The following is an 18,803-nucleotide window of genomic DNA, read 5'->3' on the forward strand; positions in this document are numbered from 1 at the left end:
GTGCCAACATATGGTGTCCCTGTGTCTCTATTTGTCATTGCATGTTGGAGTGCATGAATGCTAGAGCGTTAATGTAGACTGTTGTCCTTATATCTATTTGTTACTGCATTTTTATGTGTTTAATGGACATTGTTGTCTATATCATTTAATCTCAATAGATAGTCTTCTAAGGGTTAGATAGATCTTATGGAGATCATTAAAGTTTGGGGGTAATCCCCAAAGGCTTTGAGAGTTGCAGGTGCAACTTGTGGAGCTGGAAAGCACATTAGGGTCTTGTATCTTGGGCTTGGAGAGATTTGTGAGATTGCGGTTAGAAAAGGAAATTTGTAATATAACCTTGAAATAGTAGATTACGTCAAGACCAGTTTGTAAGTCTTCATGGTTTGTCAATGATTAGGATTTTGGGAGTTATAAGAATGACATCACAGAATTGTGTATATATAAATTTGTGAAAATCTCAGATCGTACTTTTTCCAGATTTTCTGTTTTGACCCATAAAAGTCTTGAATATTTTTCCAATTTCTTTTCCAAATTAAGATGTACAGGAAATAAGTATATAGTTAACCAAACCTTTCTAAAACTAGCATAACCCCAACCAAGTATATATTTGAACAAAGATTTTTTTATCAATTATATGCTAGTGTAGTCGTTGTGCTGAAGGAATTATCCACTCTAGGATTTCTGTGGGGTATCTGAAGATCTCCATGTCAAATTCCGGACAATATCAGGACTTCGGGAACCTGCAATTTCATCAGGTGGCAATGAATCGGCAATTTCTTGCAGATCTGCTCGAGAGAGTTTTACGTTCAAGGATCCAATATTCTCATCTAGGTTCTTGGTCTTAGTAGTTCCTGCCGAAAATTCAAATAGAAGCGCTTCAGACGATATACTAGCAAAGATATTATTACAATTAGAAACGTATTCATTGAGGAAACAGAATATGGCAAAAATACTCACCAGGAATGGGAACAACATCATCCCCTTGATGCAGAACCCATGCAAGAGCAAGTTGACCAGGTGTACACCCATGCCTATTGGCTAAATCTGCAAGGCGGTTGTAGAAAACTTTGTTCCTCTCAAAATTTTCACCTTTAAATCGTGGATGATTAACCTGGCTCAATAAAAAACAGATGTGATGCTGAAAGAAATTTTTAATGGAGTAGAAAGAAAAATTTGTAAAGGAATTTTTTTCACATTCTGCATTAATCTTTTACAAGTTCAATCAGAACACAGACCATATGGAGAGTCACTTGGTGAATGTAACTTGGAACATACCAGTAAGCTATCTGTTGATAATTTCTCCACGATTGCTTTTCCAGCGAAGAATCCAGAACCAAGAGGACCATATGGTACTATACCAATTCCTAATTTCCTGACGATAGACAAGTACAGTTTTTTTCTCAGTTATGGACCATGGTACACCAAAATATTAAAAATTTCACCTTACCATTTTCATCTATCTAAAGATTGCACTCTACTCCAAACTTCATCTAGAAAAACATCTAAGCAAGAAATATGCAGAGCTAAATCCAAAAACGCCTTGCTATAACATAAGCAAGCTGTTTTAAGGGCTTTCACTGTGAACATTTGTGTTCCATCTAATTGATTGGCATGAAAAAATTTCCAACTGGGTTATTGGACATGTTTCTAACTGTAATCATTTGTAATATTAGGACTTTTGTGTTTTACACCAAATGTAAATATTGTAATACCCAGCTTAAGCAATCTTGTTTTACACGTGGGACCATCACTTTGACCATTTTAATATTCACATATGGATTATGCCATGATCCTACAAAACATACTCAAAAGGTTTGGGGCAAGTAATGAGGAATGATAAGTTTTACAACATCAGCCCAGGCTCCATTCCCACTGGCTCTTGGGCAACTTGTAGTAGCCATCGGAGGTAGCAAATAAACTTAATCTGTGGGCACTTTCGGGTATCCATAGGGATTTTGGGAGGTAGCAATCAAATTCAATGCATGGGCACCTTGTACTATCCACTGGGATTCTTGGAGGTAGTGATCAAACTTTTAGCAATGCATAGACCTAGTCCCATTCCCACGTTATCTAAAAACTCTACCCTCACATTTTTCATTAGTTTTTTTCTGAGTGGAAGGCTTCATACTAACTTGAGCAAGCCAAGTGTCCAGATTAAACAGTTTTTCCTCTTTCCAAATCTCTATCTTGCCAAGTCAGAAAACATATTCAACAAAAAACCTGCAGAGCTAAATCCAACATTTTGTAGAACTAGATAAGAAAAGTAAACAATCTTCTTTGCAAACTTTCAATGTGAAAGGTTGTGCCCCATCTCATTGATTGGCGAGACGGATAAATTTTTAATTAGGTTTGCAGACACACTTTTTTCTCACATTAATCATTTATATTGTCACTCAAAATTTACACACGCCCAGTAATGTTTATTCAAGAACCATAATTTTGACCATTTAGATGTCTACACATGCCTTGAACCCTGATTATGTGAAACATATTAAAACAATGAATAATGTATCCTGAAGTGACAGTTTCTACCGAAAACAACAACTACTTATATGCTGTCAAACAGATTGCTAGATCCCAACAGACAACCTATCATGGAAACATGCATGCTGAACTCCATATGTCAGCCACATTGTTGAGGACATACAAACTGCCCATATTGTAACTTATACAGTTATTCCACTATCTGAGCATATCTTTCTCATGTCTGTATTTTCCAATCAAATTCCTTGAAATGGAGTAGCATTTATGTTTTTGTAAAGGTCACTTCTCAGAATCTGAGGACCACTAACAATTCTCTTCTTCACACATACATAAATAGAAAAAAAAAATGTACCTAAAGCTCCAACATTGAAATCCCAAAAAGCACCTTAGAAAAGCATGAAATATATTTAGGGACCACCTCTTCAAAAGTTATCCATAAAATAATAGACTCGTGGGAGGTGTTGGAGCTTCTTATTGTATAACTTCAAAATCCTGAGGATCATGTATTTCTAGAGATTTCATACAATTTGCTTCTTGACAAAATACAATTACATATAACAATTAGTCAATATTACAAAGGATCCCGTTTATTGTTCTCTGTGTGAAATGGAAAATTAAACTTAATTATAGCAATTCGTCAGTTGGTTTGCCATTTGCCATGCATGGGAGACTCATGGAAGGTCATATAATGCTTCTCCAATATTGAAGTACGAGTAGCTCTCATTGTAAGGTGGATTTAGGCCATACTTTCATTCTTGCTACTGTGTTGCAGATGGTGAGAGTAGTTGTAGGTGTATTTTGGAGTTGTACAGTGAACGTGTGAGCTCTTGGCTGCTGTATTGGCATTGCAAACATCTGTAATCAACCTTGTATGGAGTTAAGACTCAGTTTATGGTGATTTTGAAGTCCATCATGCATTGGAGTAGATGGTTGAGTCCATATGTCAATATTAAGCTGATTGTAGTCCATATAGTGTGGGATTGAATGTGTTTACTAGAGCTCTATAACAGCCCAAGAAGCAAACAGAACACTTGGAATGGCTGTGATTTAGTGGCATGAGGAATGTTGCTCACTCTTCGTGGAGCTTTCTCCCTATTTGTTGGTTTCTCCAACTATATGTTTTGTGTTGAAAATGGGTGTATGTGTGTGTTTCATACAAATTAATGCTACAATTGTGCTCTTGTTAATGTTTGAACATGATCTTTGTTTCATTGAAATATCCCTTCTCAAAAAAATTCATCAATACCCAAAATTTAATTTTTCAAGGTAGTCTGATTTCTTTTATTTTGTTTTTCCAATAAAATTCTCAAATGAATACAAATTTGGATAGAACTCTTATAAGATATTTTTTATAACTTCAAAGAATAAAAATTTATTTGAACTTTGAATAATATTAAATAATAATGAAAAGTATAAAAATTTATTTGAACTTTGAATGATATTAAATAATAATTAAAAAGTTGATTTGCAGATTTTTTGGTGTGCTAGCTTTTTCAGATTTTTGGGCAGTAATAAACCATCCTCTCCTGAGCAATGTGTCATATGCCTTTTCTGCAATGGAATGACTACAAAGTCCAAGAGGAACTGCTGCATTCCAATCATCACCTTTCATGTTATCAACGTTCCCACTGGTTTGATAGTGTGTTGGTCGACACCTACCAAGTGTAATGTCAATGGCCAAAGGGTTGGTTTTCTGAGACATTTTCAAGTGCCTTCTAGCAGGACATTAGCTCCCGAGCCTCCATCGACGATGGTGTTCGTCAAATTCTTCCCCATTATTTCCATCTTGACAATGGACAGCTTTCTCCTAATCCTCAACAGCATGGAGCCAAGGGCTTGGTTGCCTCCTGGTGGTGGTTCAACTATCAAGTCTTCTTGTGGTTTGCATTGGTTCTCGCCGACTGTGTTGTCATTGACTATGTTGGCGATTGCTACTTTCAGTTGTGGCATAGTTTGTAGAAGGTTTGTTACCTTTACTGGAATTGTTATCTGCAACATTTGTTGTACTATGTTTTTCTCAAACTCTGACTGTAGTGAAGTACTTGCAGCTTTGTTGGAGGTTTGTCTCTCATTCGCCATCACCCGTTTCACATCAACTTTGGCTTCTCGAAGTCTTTCCTTCTCCATATAGGGATTTGGGTACACTGCCTTCTTTGACTATAATCTGGTGATTGCCAGAACTTCCTCATTTAGATCCTCCATGTCCCACATATTTACTCCTTTCTATTTCAAACAGTTAGTGTCTTCGTGATTACCCAATCCACACCACTTGCATAGCATTCCTGAATTGTTTTGACCGCTTTGGCATTCTAGGGCAAAGTGACCCCATTTGTTGCACTTTCGACACTGGATCGTTGGTCTCCCCTTGGCATCATACTGTATTCTACCCCTTGGACCGTTGTTGTTATTGTTGTATTGATTATTGTTTCCTCACCTGTTGTGGTATCCGCTAGGCAATGCATTAGAATTGTTTGGTGGTTTTGGAGGTGCGGTCAATGGGGTTGATTGTTCCCCTTTAGTAAAGAGCACTTATGTGCTTCTTGTCTTTAGATTGTACAAGCATTCTTTGACTGAATTTCCCAAAACCTAATAGATGTTGTAGAACAACTTCTTTGGATAATTTTCTTTTATGTGACCTTCTACTTTACAATCGGTGCACCACAATTCCTTGCTTTCCTTAGATCTCTCTTTCTCGGCCTTTAGTTCCTTCATAAGATGCATCATGTCTTGCTGTAGGGCTTGGTAAATCTTTTATTCTTCGTCACTGCTATCCTCCGTACTCTCATCATCATCCATCTTTTGTTTTCCCGAAGAGGATGTTTTTGATTCACTCTCAATGTCCATTGCTGATTATAAGAATCGGCATACAATGAGGGAGGTAGCACCTTCATTTTCTTGCATAGAGAGGGAATCAAACCCTCGATTAACCATCTCTTCTTCAATTCCGTTGGCTAGCTGATTCTCCAACTTAACTAGCAACTCCTTAATCCTACGATTGTAAGCTCACATGTTCTCATGCTTCCCTTGTTTGGTGATATAGATTTCAGCAACAATTTCATCATCATCTCTTAGGAGTTTAATCTCCGCCTTGAACACCTTCTTCAACACTTCCCAAGATTATGTGGATTCGTCCTCTAACTCTGAGAATCAATCAATGGCTATTCCTTGTAGTGTTGTGGGAAATGCCCTCAACCAATAATCTTTATCCAACTGACAACCTAGATAATTTTGTACATCTTAGAGTGTCATGTCCCCTCTTTAGCTCTGTCTAGCAGAGACATGTGAGTTAGCCTATTATGGAGTCTTGTAGGTAGGCAATGGTGGATAGAGACTCAGTCAGGATATTCAGTGTTTGGATTTGGTGTTTCTGGCAATAGGAGACCAGTTTGGAGCAGTTCCTTGATTTTAGGAGGCAGTTCCTACTTTTTAGGAGGTTGTGACAGCGTCCGGGTTGGGGTTCCATGAGACCATTCCTTGGTTTCAGTTTCAAGAGATTTGGGTGTGTTTCCTAGTTTCTAGGAGCATCCCTAGATTTTAGGGATGAGACTGCCAGTTGATCCATGATTTCCGACATCAGTCACAGACAGGTGACAGGTTCCATTTCAGACTTTTGGAGTCATTTGAGCCTTCTGCAGCTATTTGGGTTATATTTTTAATATATTTAAATATTTCCTAAGTTAGCATTTAATTAATTAAATAAGGCTATGTTTATAGCCATTTTGGAGTAATAAGGGGTTTTTGGCTTCATCTGGATGCATATGCCCATGTGTTATAGATCATTGGAAAGGTCTTGAACTTTTCTAAGTGTTTCCCATTTGTCAGGGACCCTTTTGATGAACAGAATTCTTTTATATTAAAAAAGTGGCGTTTTCTCTATACTTGGCGACTAAAAATGAGAAATAAGACTTTATAAGCCTAAGCACACTTTTCATACACTTTTAGGGTTCGAGCTAGAGGGAAGGAGTTATAAGGAGATGGTAACCTAATTATCAAGTATCTTTTACACATTTCATCTTTGATTTGGAGAATTTGCTCTGGAGAGCGATTCAGCATCTAGGACGAAAACCCCAGGGTCTTGCCTGGGACGTAACCCCCAGCACAGTGGTTATTTGGTTCTTGCATTCAGTTTTCAGTGCCTTAGAGTTGGTATGACATCTTTTCTGGAAGATTCAGTGAACAGAGTTAGGGTTCAGCGTGGAGATTGGGGTTTCCATCTTGGCATCACCTAACAGCCGTACGGCTGTACTTTGCAGCCATTTCTCTTCCAACGTGGAGCTATGTAAGAGCTTTGGATGTTTGTCGCAACTTCCTTCTTGATTTCAGTATTCACTCTTCATTCAGGTTGGACTCGTTGCTTATTGTAATCTTCCTGGAATTGTTTGGAATCACTATCTGAACAATTATTTGATTTAAATAAATCAGAAATCTGCTTGGTACGATTCTGATTTGGCTGTGTATGAACATTTATTTCCAGTACTCTTTTCATGTACTTGTTCTTCAATTATTACTTGCTGAAAAACTATCAAAAACACAAAAATAAACAAACCTTTTGCAACTTCTGTCTATTCTCTAAAACCATCAAAGGAAACACAGGAAAATATAGTTTATTAATTTAAAAACTACAGCAGATCAGCAAGGGGATCCATCAGGGATCTTTCAGTGGTATCAGAGCTTGCATCCTGCCAGCCTGTAGGGTTTATGAGAAATTGTCACATCTGGGTACTGGATAAAAAGTTTTGATAATTCATTTCAGCATCTGGATACTAGATAAAAGGTTTTGATAATTCATATCAGCAACTAGGTAGTTGTCAGCCTACACATTTATGCTTACAGTTGACAGCTGGTAAGACAATACGCTGGCCAAAGTCCCAAAATTCTTGAGAACAAACTTTTATTTCGACCTTCGGGATCCGTTGGGATATTAGTTTAGTTACAGGTAAATACCATGGCTAGAACTAAAATTGGGCACTCAAAAGTTTCATCTTCTCCAGCACGTAAAAGTAGGATGCCTCATGCCAAGATATTTAATGATACAGTTATGAGCAGCTATCATCAGTATTGTTCTCTTCCTAAGATGATACGTGAGCTCCTTTCCTTCACACAATTTATGGGTGTACCCGGAGCAGACGAAGATAACTTGGTAGCTACAAGTTCAGATCAGTGGCAAAGAAGGAAAGAAGAATCAAGGGTGCAAGAATCGAGAATGGACAGAGAACTTTCATTTAGGGGTAATATACCTCTACATAAGAATGTTTTGGTGCCCTCAAGTTCCGATGAGTGGGACAAGAATTTATGTGATGGTTTTGTTAGACATGTGGATTCAACTCAAGGAGACATTAGGACAGCTTTGGATAATGAATTGTCCTCACCTTCCGTGTAGGGGATTTCCCAAGAGGCAACTGATTTAGAGGTTAGCAATTCTGATTTTTATGACAGCAGTGAGGTACCTTTGCATCAGCTTGAGGTATCAATGTCTACACTTGTACAAGATGGTGCCAATGGGCTGTCACATGAAGGTATTCAAAATTCGGGTACCAATGATGCTTGGAATGTTGAGAACTCATATCATCATGATTCTGATTTTATAGATCAGACCTTAGAATCCAGCCCAGTATGTTCTCTTAATAGCACTGGACCCCAGGATCGTGAGCCAGTGGGTTGTGCGGACACATGGGATGCAGAAGAGAGTGATGACAGTGCATTTTCAGCAGTATCATCATTGACGGATGTGGTGTTCTCAGAGGCACTAAGCAGCAGTACTTTGGATGAGGTTGTATCCATGGCCGAGTGCATACACGATGTTGACTACAGAGAGGTACAGGATACAGATACAACTTCTTTCCACAATGTAGATTTTGAGTTTGTACAGTTACAGGAGAGCCAACATTCTCGGACTCCTCATCACCTGATTGGACAACTCAAGGTTGATGACAGGCGTATAGACACAGTTATTGAGCATTTCGATGTCGCTCGCCAGTTGTTGGCTACACATAGTTGGAGCACCCTCATGATTGATGAGCAGGGCAGCAATGATTTTTCCTTACCAGAGTTTCATGCTCTTTATGGAGCCATTGGGATATTGAAGCATGAGTATTTACAATTAGTGGCTGACCGAGATTATCTCTTTCAGAGAGATTTTATTAGTTATGGTGCTTTGTTGAGGGAAGAGGAGGAAGTTGATATCCTCTTTCAGGAGCTTGAGGCGACTGTTGTTGCATGGGAGGATACCCAGTTGTCCCTTCAAGAAGCGAACTCCAGATTGGAGGAGCTTTCTGATAGATTGAGAGTGGCACAGACATCATTAGCGACAGATACAGTGCAGTGTTCTACTGTGACACTACGAGATTCACCAAAGAGTTGTGATTTGACTCACGATATTACTCCATCATTGTTTTCACGAGCGACTAGCAGTTTGTAAGCTGGTTGGGAGTATGATACTCCTGTTGACTTGTTTCCTTCTCTGGAAAGCAAATCTTCTTTTACACCTCTTACAGCTGACGAGGGAAACCAATATGTTTCACCCCAGAGCCACAGTGCTCAGTTGAGGTGTATTATGGATTTTGGATCTCAGACATATGAGTTGTCTTCGGATTCATGGTTTGAGAGCAGTGGGAGTGATGATGAGTTTGATGGACAACATTATGAAACAAAGCCATTGAGTGAGCCTACGAGAGTCCATTTAGATTACCTCGCGAGGAGTGCACTTCATTTCTCTTTTAGTCCGATTGTAGATGATTGGATGGCTCGCAAATGTGAGTTGGTTCGGGACTTATACTATCCGTGTTGCGATAGTGCTCTCCCATCTTTAGAGGATAGAGTTATTGATTGCAGGCACCCGATCCAGCAATTTGGGATGAATTATTTGCGGGATCAGCAAACAATCAACCATTATGATGAGCAGCGACCGTCAGAGTTTTTCATCTCCTTGACACAGAGACTTCATCCAGGATCATGGGGGAAGGATGATGCATGGATTAGCAGGTGTGTTGTTGTGGATGGTTATCACAGGTGTGAGAGTTTCACAGTGGCTGTAGAGAGACACGGTATCGAGGATGCCTCTTACTATCATTGTCTCTTCATGACAGATGGATGTGTATTTAGTTTTATTTGGGATCCAGGTGTTGATTCATTTGATACAACATCTTATAGGGATTATAGTATGTTGCTCCAGATATTAAGATTATATGGCACTTATATCAGAGGAGAGCAGCAGGAGCAGTTTATGTCCTACAGGTGGTTTGTGTGGGATCATGGTATAGACATGTGTAATACCTTTCTTTCGTGGATCCTACATGGGTTGCTTCACTTTAGATGTATAGATGTAGTCGTGGGTGTACAGTGGTTGTTGACACTTGGACAATATGTTCGGAATTTCATGAGGATGGAGCTGGAGTTTACCCACTATCCATCTCAGTTTATCGAGCAGAGTAGGGCGACAATTGATCCACAGGTTGATTGTCATCAGATAGCTAAGGTGGATGAGTTATGTAATGTTACTCCTAGTGAGTACTTTGAGCCAGTTGATGTGGCAGTTTCACCTGATTCTCTAGACAGGGTGATTGTTTCATTGCTGGTTGGTGATTACATATTTTTAGATGCCAGCCTGGACAGTGATGATTTTAGTCAGTATTATATATTGTCTAGTGAGTTGGCATTAGATCTTTCGGCACATCAACAGCAATGTGTGGCAGTTGTGTGTCACTTGTGTCAGATGGGGTCAGATCACAGAGGGTCTTCCATGGATTGGCATTCATTAGATATTATGACAGATGTTATGCTTGTTGGTGATCACCGACACACTAGTGATCTTGGAATTTATGGATATTTGATCTATGGAGATGATATAGTTTTCCATTGCTCACTTGAGGTATTCAGCGGGAGCTATGCTTCGCTCTGGGACCCAGACAGTGTTGATTTGACAGCACAGGTGCTTCAGCATTTTGAGGAGCCATTCCAGACTGGGGTATTGCATGTTGTTATATCAGAGATGAGCAGCAGTTACATGCAATGATTTGTTTACGTCTTATTTGGGATGGTGGAGGATTGGTGTTTCAGTTGCTTGTGGGCAAGCATCTCCGAGAGGGGAGGACTGTCATGTCCCCTCTTTAGCTCTGTCTAGCAGAGACATGTGAGTTAGCCTATTATGGAGTCTTGTAGGTTGGCAATGGTGGATAGAGACTTAGTCAAGATATTCAGTGTTTGGATTTGGTGTTTCTGGCAATAGTAGACCAGTTTGGAGCAGTTCCTTGATTTTAGGAGGCAGTTCCTACATTTTAGGAGGCAGTTCCTACTTTTTAGGAGGTTGTGACAGCATCCAGGGTTGGGGTTCCATGAGACCATTCCTTGGTTTTAGTTTCAGGAGATTTGGGTGTGTTTCCTAGTTTCTAGGAGCATCCCTAGATTTTAGGGATGAGACTGCCAGTTGATCCATGATTTCCGACATCAGTCACAGACAGGTGACAAGTTCCGTTTCAAACTTTTGGAGTCATTTGAGCCTTCTGCAGCTATTTGGGTTATATTTTTAATATATTTAAATATTTCCTAAGTTAGCGTTTAATTAATTAAATAAGGCTATGTTTATAGCCATTTTGGAGTAATAAGGGGTTTTTGGCTTCATCTGGATGCATATGCCCATGTGTTATAGCTCGTTGGAAAGGTCTTGAACTTTTCTAAATGTTTCCCATTTGTCAGGGACCCTTTTGATGAACAGAATTCTTTTATATTAAAAAAGTGGCGTTTTCTCTATACTTGGCGACTAAAAATGAGAAATAAGACTTTATAAGCCTAAGCGCACTTTTCATTAACTTTTAGGGTTCGAGCTAGAGGGAAGGAGTTATAAGGAGATGGTAACCTAATTATCAAGTATCTTTTACACATTTCATCTTTGATTTGGAGAATTTGCTCTAGAGAGTGATTCAGCATCTGGGACGAAAACCCCAGGGTCTTGCCTGTCTGGGACGTAGCCCCCAGCACAGTGGTTATTTGGTTCTTGCATGTAGTTTTCAGTGCCTTAGAGTTGGTACGACATCTTTTCTAGAGGATTCAGTGAACAAAGTTAGGGTTCAGCGTGGAGATTGGGGTTTCCATCTTGGCATCACCTAACAGTCGTACAGTTGTACTTTGCAACCATTTCTCTTCCCACGTGGAGCTATGTAAGAGCTTTGGATGTTTGTCGCAGCTTCCTTCTTGATTTCAGTATTCACTCTTCATTCAGGTTGGACTCATTGCTTATTGTAATCTTCCTGGAATTGTTTGGAATCACTATCTGGACAATTGTTTGATTTAAATAAATCAGAAATCTGCTTGGTACGATTCTGATTTGGCTGTGTATGAACATTTATTTCCAGTACTCTTTTCATGTACTTGTTCTTCAATTATTACTTGCTGAAAAACTATCAAAAACACAAAAATAAACAAACCTTCTGCAACTTCTGCCTATTCTCTAAAACCATCAAAGGAAACACAGGAAAATATAGTTTATTAATTTAAAAACTACAGCAGATCAGCAAGAGGATCCATCAGGGATCTTTCATAGAGTGTCGTACCAAATCCTCTAATCCACTTCTCGTAAACTTAAATATTTTTTGCTTGTCGACATTTGGACTCACTTGGGGAATCATCATCTTTCTCGATTGATATGTACCATGTGCATTGGACTTGGTTGGATTGTTTTGCTCTCAACGTTCTGGTGCTTCACTTGCACTCAAGGCCACATACGAGTCCTCTACACATCCACCCTCAACGTCCCTTGCACCCTAGTTACCTCCTTCTTCGTTCTTGGACTCTCTTCTCCTCGGGGTCTTTGCTTCACTACCCCCTATTCTTGGTTCTTCTAATATGGATAGTTTCTCTATGTGGTGTGAATTATTCTCAAGTATCTTGGCAACCTCATTCTCAAGGTTTCCTCCTTCGTCCTCTTCATTCCATACCGACTATGTCGATTGGTTACTCTCCACGAACTTGGTCTTAGGGTTTTCTTCTTCGTCCTCTTTGTCTAATATTGACTATACGAACAAGTTGCCTATTTGGTCGACAAGGTCTTCATATGTTTCGTTCAAGAGTGGTAGGTATCTTGCTAGTTCTACCCATTTGCTTGTTGTTTTCTCACCATTGGTGAAATTCTTCATTTCCTCTCGACTATGACTTTGACTAACGTTGCAAATTTTGCTTCTCGTCAAACTTGGACTTTCTTGCAATAGTCCTTCATTTTTCGCTTCTACAATTCTTCTCAACCATCTTCGTCACTCACTTTGTTCTCTCAGTTGAAGGGATCTTCTTACCAATCCTTCTTGACTTCCTAGCTACTTGGTGTACATCTTCTATCTTTGTTCGACTGCATCAGAATTGATTTTTGGGGGTACGTCTTTTGGTAGTATCACATTCTTCTTCCTCCCTCCGGTTTTGTTCTTCATACCATTGCACTATCTATTGCCTACATTGCTCTTGGTTCCTCTCCTCCCGAAGGTCTCAAAGGGCAATGAAGTTACATGCTAGCAACCTCGACAATCTTTGAAGAAGATGGTCAACTTCATCATTCACTGTTAGGTTATCCTAGATGGCACTCTTGAGAACCTCTCGTTGGAGAGCCTCCCTTCAAACATACATGCTAACTAATGCTTCCCACAAGTACACCAAGTCTTGTGTCAGTTCATCTTTTGTCATGTATTTCTCTTCTTCGGTTTCAGTTGCCTCTAGTTCTTCCACGAGTCGACCCATTACATCGCCATACTACCTGTGTGTGAATTATATTTTTCGGTTCTTATCAGCAACGATGCCAAATATTTACTGCCTAGCTCTACCAATTACATAAGTAAATGGAAATGTGCATTAACAAAACATAGAAACATAACAATAAAACTCACTATGCATATTTGGAAGATATAACTTTCATTTCGAGTAATACATGTGCAAGATATGCAATCAGTACAATGACATCGGAGAGAGAGATATCCCAACTACAAACAACTACATATAAATAGTGTGCCGGGTTGGTTAAGACTACCAACTGCTGATAACTGCCAACTACCAACCCATATATAGTCGAGAACTAATCTCCTCAATTACAAAACATAACAATATTTATTTAGTCGACTACAACTATATACTTTAGCCAATTACATTCATATTCAAGGTACTCAAATTATCAATTTGTTAAAATTTTAGGTGTTTTGAGTTCTTTGCTCCTAGTTCCATTTGATGTAGTGGGAAAGGACAAGCTATGAGGAGCACACATCAAGAGTAGTTTCCCAAATGTTGAAAACTTTAAATTGCAATCCATCCACTTAGGACGTCAGAAGCAAGAGAAGAATTCCAATTGGGCAAGCAAAAGGAACAAATCAACCAATCCAAGAAGCAAGGTAAGGGGATTGAATTTGCAGCCACAAGTATTCTCATGTAGCATAATAAGACATTTGTTAAAGAATCCAAGTATGAGGCTACCACAAACATGAAGACATCAAAGAAGTGCGTGAACAAATCCATGTGTAAAGAAGAGTATGGACATCAGTTGACTAAAAGGACTATGGAGCAGTAATTTGAGCATTGGCATTCATTACTTCAAAAGAGAGGTATGGCATGCCACACCTTAGAAAGGGCTCCGATTAAGTATAAACATTTAAACTTATGTAAGCAATTCAATATTGGATACCTTCAAGAGGAGTGTTCTATTCAAATAAGACTCCTAAAATAGTGATATGAAATCAATTTCAATGGAGAGGTACGGAAAAGGAAATATCATAGAGTGCTTAGAAGGCAATACTTTATATTTTCGGCATATGAGCTTTAGGGCAAAAAAGGTCTCCATATTGAGATGTAGTTGATCACAAATTGATCGGTTGAAAGAATTACATTCAGTGGTAATTTAGTTGGATGGTTTGTGCGAACAAAATGACATTCAAAATAAAATAAAATATTCAGATTCACCCTTCAAAGGATGATGGCATCAAAAATGATGCAGGTGGATAAATAAGGTTGAAGTTGACGTAGACTCTAAGGATGGCTTAAAAGAACTTCAGTATCTATAAATCTGAAACACTAGTGATGAGTCACATTTGTTGGACGACGAATTTGTCAGGCATATTTGAACCCCAATGAATGAATCAATAGATTCATCTATTGCTGAATGTATCAAGCAGATTGTATGGCTGCTGAATGCACTTAAATGAGACCCACAAGAAGACCAACAACATAGAATGGAAGCTATGGCATTCCACGTCCCAATTGTTAACTTGAAATGCCATTTTGACTCTTCTACATCAATTTATTGATCCAATGTATGTATAAATATGCCTTCTGATCTCTTTCAGTAGGCATCTATCTTGTTTCAGAGTTGCATCTAAAAATGGCATGCATTCCAACTAAGTGTAGGGGAGGTTAAGAGGTAGTTTGGAAAGTTGTAGAGCAGCGCAAGCTAGAAGACACATAGCAGAGGTGCTGATATAGTCCCAAAATGTTCTTGACTACTCCATGGAGACCCTGAACTTGTAATCTTGCTGATTTCAGTTGACATACAGAGGCATAACCTCAAGTTGCTTAAATTTTTCACATTAATTTGTTTTAGAGAATATCTTGTTTCAGTCTTATGGTATGATGGGGTGTTTATGTTGTTAGCTCAACTGTTCATTTCTCGCATTCTGTTTTCATCCCTTGCAAAGCAAACATGCTAATTCTATATTAGTAAATACTAAACCTGAGTATGAGGGAATAAGAAATTTTCAGCAGCGTAGAAATATAGCCACACAAGCAATTAGAATACAAGATCTAAATGGCAAGGCCATAGCTGTGACACATCAGTTTTCAGCATTATTCATTTTTTAGTTCAGTAGGAAATTGCATTGAATTAGCACATAAACAATTTCATGTCAATGTTGAAGAATTGTACACTGGAATATCCCAGTCAATTAGATATCATTTGATACCTAAGTAAGAAGCCCACAAACTTTGTTTCACCTTGTTGCTAAAAGACAACTGTAAGAATCAACATTTGATTGAAGAACCAATAAAGCAAAATTAATTGCAGACAAAGAACTGATACCTGGGGCATCTTCTTAACTTCCTTCCAGTTGAAAGATTTTTTATGTAAAGAACATTATGTAGATATTTTGCATATAGAATACTCTCTGACATATACCTAGGTAAATAATTCTCACAGTGCAAATATATCTTCTGTGGGAAAGAAAAGGCAACTACAGTGACAGCATAAGATAACATAGATTACATACTCAACAAGTCATGAGTACTCACCTTGTTTCTTGCTCTGCGAGTTTTGGTGAGGTTTTCTCACCATGTTTTTTTCAGTTTTTTCCAAACTTGCTGAGACATGCCAAAAAATCAACGAGTTTTTTCACTTAACTCCAACATGTCAAAATTGAGGAAAAAAACGTGGATTAGTTGGCTTTATAAGCATTTTTATCTTTTAAAAGACTGTGAAAATGGTGTGCATTGCACCCGGACCCTGCAAAGGGCGCTGCCCCAAAACCCTCATGAGGGGTGTTGCGCTCAAACCCCCACCAAGGTAATTTGATACATTTTGTAGCTATATTTTAGATAAAATTTATATTTTCTTTTAAAAAAATTATGTCTTTTTCAAAAATTTAAGTTTTTTTTTTGAAGATGCCGAGTTTTCCAAAGTTTTTCCTGAGTACTCTTTGAGTCGAGTTTTTTTGGCTTGCCAGGTACTCTCCGAGTCCAAGTTTGCGAACTATGGAAGATAGTATCAATATGAACATTGACATCAAAAATGATATGTTCTTGACATCAAAATTATTGGTTCTTGACTTTAAAATTAATGATTCATGTAATAAACTCAAACAAAAAATGCTTGGCCAAGTTTGAAAAAACCTGCATTCAGGGATTATCTCTTCCTCTATGTCACGAGTCCAAACAGACCATTCAAGCTGAATTGCAGTAATAGGATGTACTGCATGCGCTCTTCTAATGGTGTCAGCACTGGCTTCTGATAGTCCAATATATTTTATTTTCCCCTCTTCAACAAGTTTTTTGAGTTCTCCAATCTACATCCATTGCCACAGAAAAAGTTACACATAATGTTCGAAACAAAATCATCATGAATATGCATGCCATAAATGAAGTCTTATGAATGCATATACACTTGATAGCTTGTCTCAAATCTCTAAGGGACCAAATTATGAAGTATGCTCCAAAATAGATGGATCTTTACGAAGCAAAAAAGAAAAAAAAGTACAGTACTTTGTATCTATTGTATTTTCAAAAGAGTTGATGCAAATAGGGGCAGGCTGTGCTTACCGTGTCTTCAATTGGAATTGATGTATCTATCCTATGCTGATAATAAAGATCGATGTACTCCACATCAAGACGTTTAAGACTTGCTTCACAACATTTCCGAACATACTCTGGAGAACCCTTGACACACATAGTTCTATCCTCAGTAATTACAATCCCAAACTTGGTTGCGATCTGAATTTTTTCACGGGGGAGTTGCTTTAACGCCTGTCCATGATCAAATTTTAGTATTACATACATTTAATTTATACCCTAATTATAACTAAACAAAAACGAAGTACAAAACCCTTTCGATAACAAATCAAATCAGGCGTAAAGTAGATTTCCTTTTGAGAGTACATTTATTCCTTTACCAAAGAAGAGTAAAATACAATCAAAATTGATGGGAGCCTTTGAACGACTGAAAAAATCAAAGACAAACTGGTATTGTTCCTCCAACCTATACGAAGTCGATAGCTTCTAAGAGAAAATTATGATTGCCAAAATAAAAACCAATTCACATGAACTACACAGTGAAATCGGCAGCTAGAAGTCGGCGATCACCCTAAGTGAGAACAAAGAAATTTTTAAGATATTCAATTCAAATGTAGAGAAGAAAACCCACTTTCTATTAATCTATGGGCTGTACAACAATATTAGCTACACAGGCATCTACAATCACAATAAAGCCTTAACAGTCCTAAAAATGATTTGTTCTACAAGATTTTTAAATCATCGTTTTGCTGGCTCTCTTTATTCTGATGATAAATCACGGATCTGATTCAAAAATATTATACACAATTTAATCCAAAAACAGCTTTCCATTTATTTTATGGATTAAGAAAATCTCTTATCATTACTTAATGATTTGTTCTAAATTTTCTGACATGGCTGAAATAAAGCTCACCTTCCCAACAATTATTTCGTTGGCAGTCAAGCCATATACATCTGCTGTATCAAAAAAGGTGATGCCTTTCTCAAAGGCATACTTAATCATGGAAATTCCATCTTCCTCAGGGAGAGGTTTATTGTACATTCCAGAAAGTCCCATGCACCCATATCCCAACTTAGAAACCTACATCAATGGTCCATTCCAATTCCAAATACATATAAAAATCATTCACGCCCGATTTTCATGTCACCCAAAATGTAGACGAGGCATGAAAGAAAAAACACAAAAAACAGCAGTACCTGTAATCCTTGACTTCCCAGCTTGATTTGTGGAATGAGTGGAGTTGACATTGCAGATGAAATAATCTTTTAGCTCAGAATGTGTGAGCTAAAATAAACACAGAAATCGATACCCACTTTGCTCTTATAAAAAAGATTAACACAGTTTTTCTGTTACTGGTTCTGGGCCGAGCCTACGCATACGTAGGGGACCGTCTCGAGATATTCCGTCGTGGCGACAAAATTTGTATGGAGCCCACGACTAATTATTCCACAAAAATGTGCGACAATGTTCCTTCTAAAAAATTCAGAATTCCATTTCATCCATTTGAAATTTATGCCTGTGTTTTTTTCAATGTTAGAATTTAAAATAGTTTTAACCAAATTTTTATTGGATAGCGTGGTAGAAGTTTTGAAACTTATGCTGGTGTCTTTTCAATGTTAGAATTAAAATAGTTCGATTAAATTTTTATTGGATAGAGTTGTAGAAGTTTTATTAGTGTGATATAATTTATGGAATCTTTGAATTTTTTAATTTGGATTTTTTGTGTAAATTTATTTTTATATTATTTTTTATTTTATTTATTGTATTTTTTTATAAATGATATTGTTTTTATTCAAAAGATTGTGGATCAATCATGTTAACTAAGAATCAAAATTAGGTTAGACTAAGCTTTGTAATATAATTATGTATAATTAATAATGCTTGCATTGGTAGTATCATCAATTATGTCACAACTTGATCATCATAGTGTTAATCATCACATTATGAGATGACCCCTATTATTATATAACTATTAATAATAAATACTATAATAATTATTAAATATAATAATAGATATGATTAATAATCAATAGTTCCTATACTATTGCATTCATTGAATTCTATTCTTTAATTAGTTTAATCA

The 18,803-nt window shown here is 37.7% G+C and overlaps 1 protein-coding gene across 2 annotated transcripts; it reads right to left on the minus strand.

The window, feature by feature from the left end:
* Window positions 1-499: 499 nt before the first annotated feature.
* Window positions 500-18,215, minus strand: LOC131031449 (probable aldo-keto reductase 1). 2 transcript variants are annotated; one of them, XM_057962566.2, is made up of 7 exons: window positions 17,917-18,215; window positions 17,633-17,800; window positions 16,750-16,953; window positions 16,324-16,496; window positions 1,276-1,372; window positions 958-1,111; window positions 500-851 (listed from the first exon to the last, which is right to left on the minus strand). In XM_057962566.2, exons 1-7 carry the CDS (start codon window positions 17,965-17,967, stop codon window positions 673-675), a joined length of 1,026 nt encoding a protein of 341 aa, XP_057818549.1. In that variant the 5' UTR covers window positions 17,968-18,215; the 3' UTR covers window positions 500-672. The 2 variants fall into 2 exon arrangements, with proteins under 2 accessions (XP_057818549.1, XP_057818550.1); XM_057962567.2 differs by lacking the exon at window positions 17,633-17,800 and having other exon boundaries at window positions 17,917-18,193.
* Between the last annotated feature and the right edge of the window lie 588 nt (window positions 18,216-18,803).

The sequence above is a fragment of the Cryptomeria japonica genome, chromosome 10 (assembly GCF_030272615.1).
Source record: "Cryptomeria japonica chromosome 10, Sugi_1.0, whole genome shotgun sequence".
Classification (NCBI taxonomy): domain Eukaryota; kingdom Viridiplantae; phylum Streptophyta; class Pinopsida; order Cupressales; family Cupressaceae; genus Cryptomeria; species Cryptomeria japonica.

Excerpts from the sequence above, each read along its gene's own strand:
- LOC131031449 (XM_057962566.2), bottom strand. The coding sequence starts at position 17,967 with ATGTCAACTCCACTCATTCCACAAATCAAGCTGGGAAGTCAAGGATTA. Across the intron at positions 1,373-16,323 it reads GAGATAATCCCTGAATGCAG|GAAATTAGGAATTGGTATAG; the intron begins GTTTTTTCAAAC and ends GTCTATCGTCAG. Across the intron at positions 852-957 it reads TGATGTTGTTCCCATTCCTG|GAACTACTAAGACCAAGAAC; the intron begins GTGAGTATTTTT and ends AATTTTCGGCAG.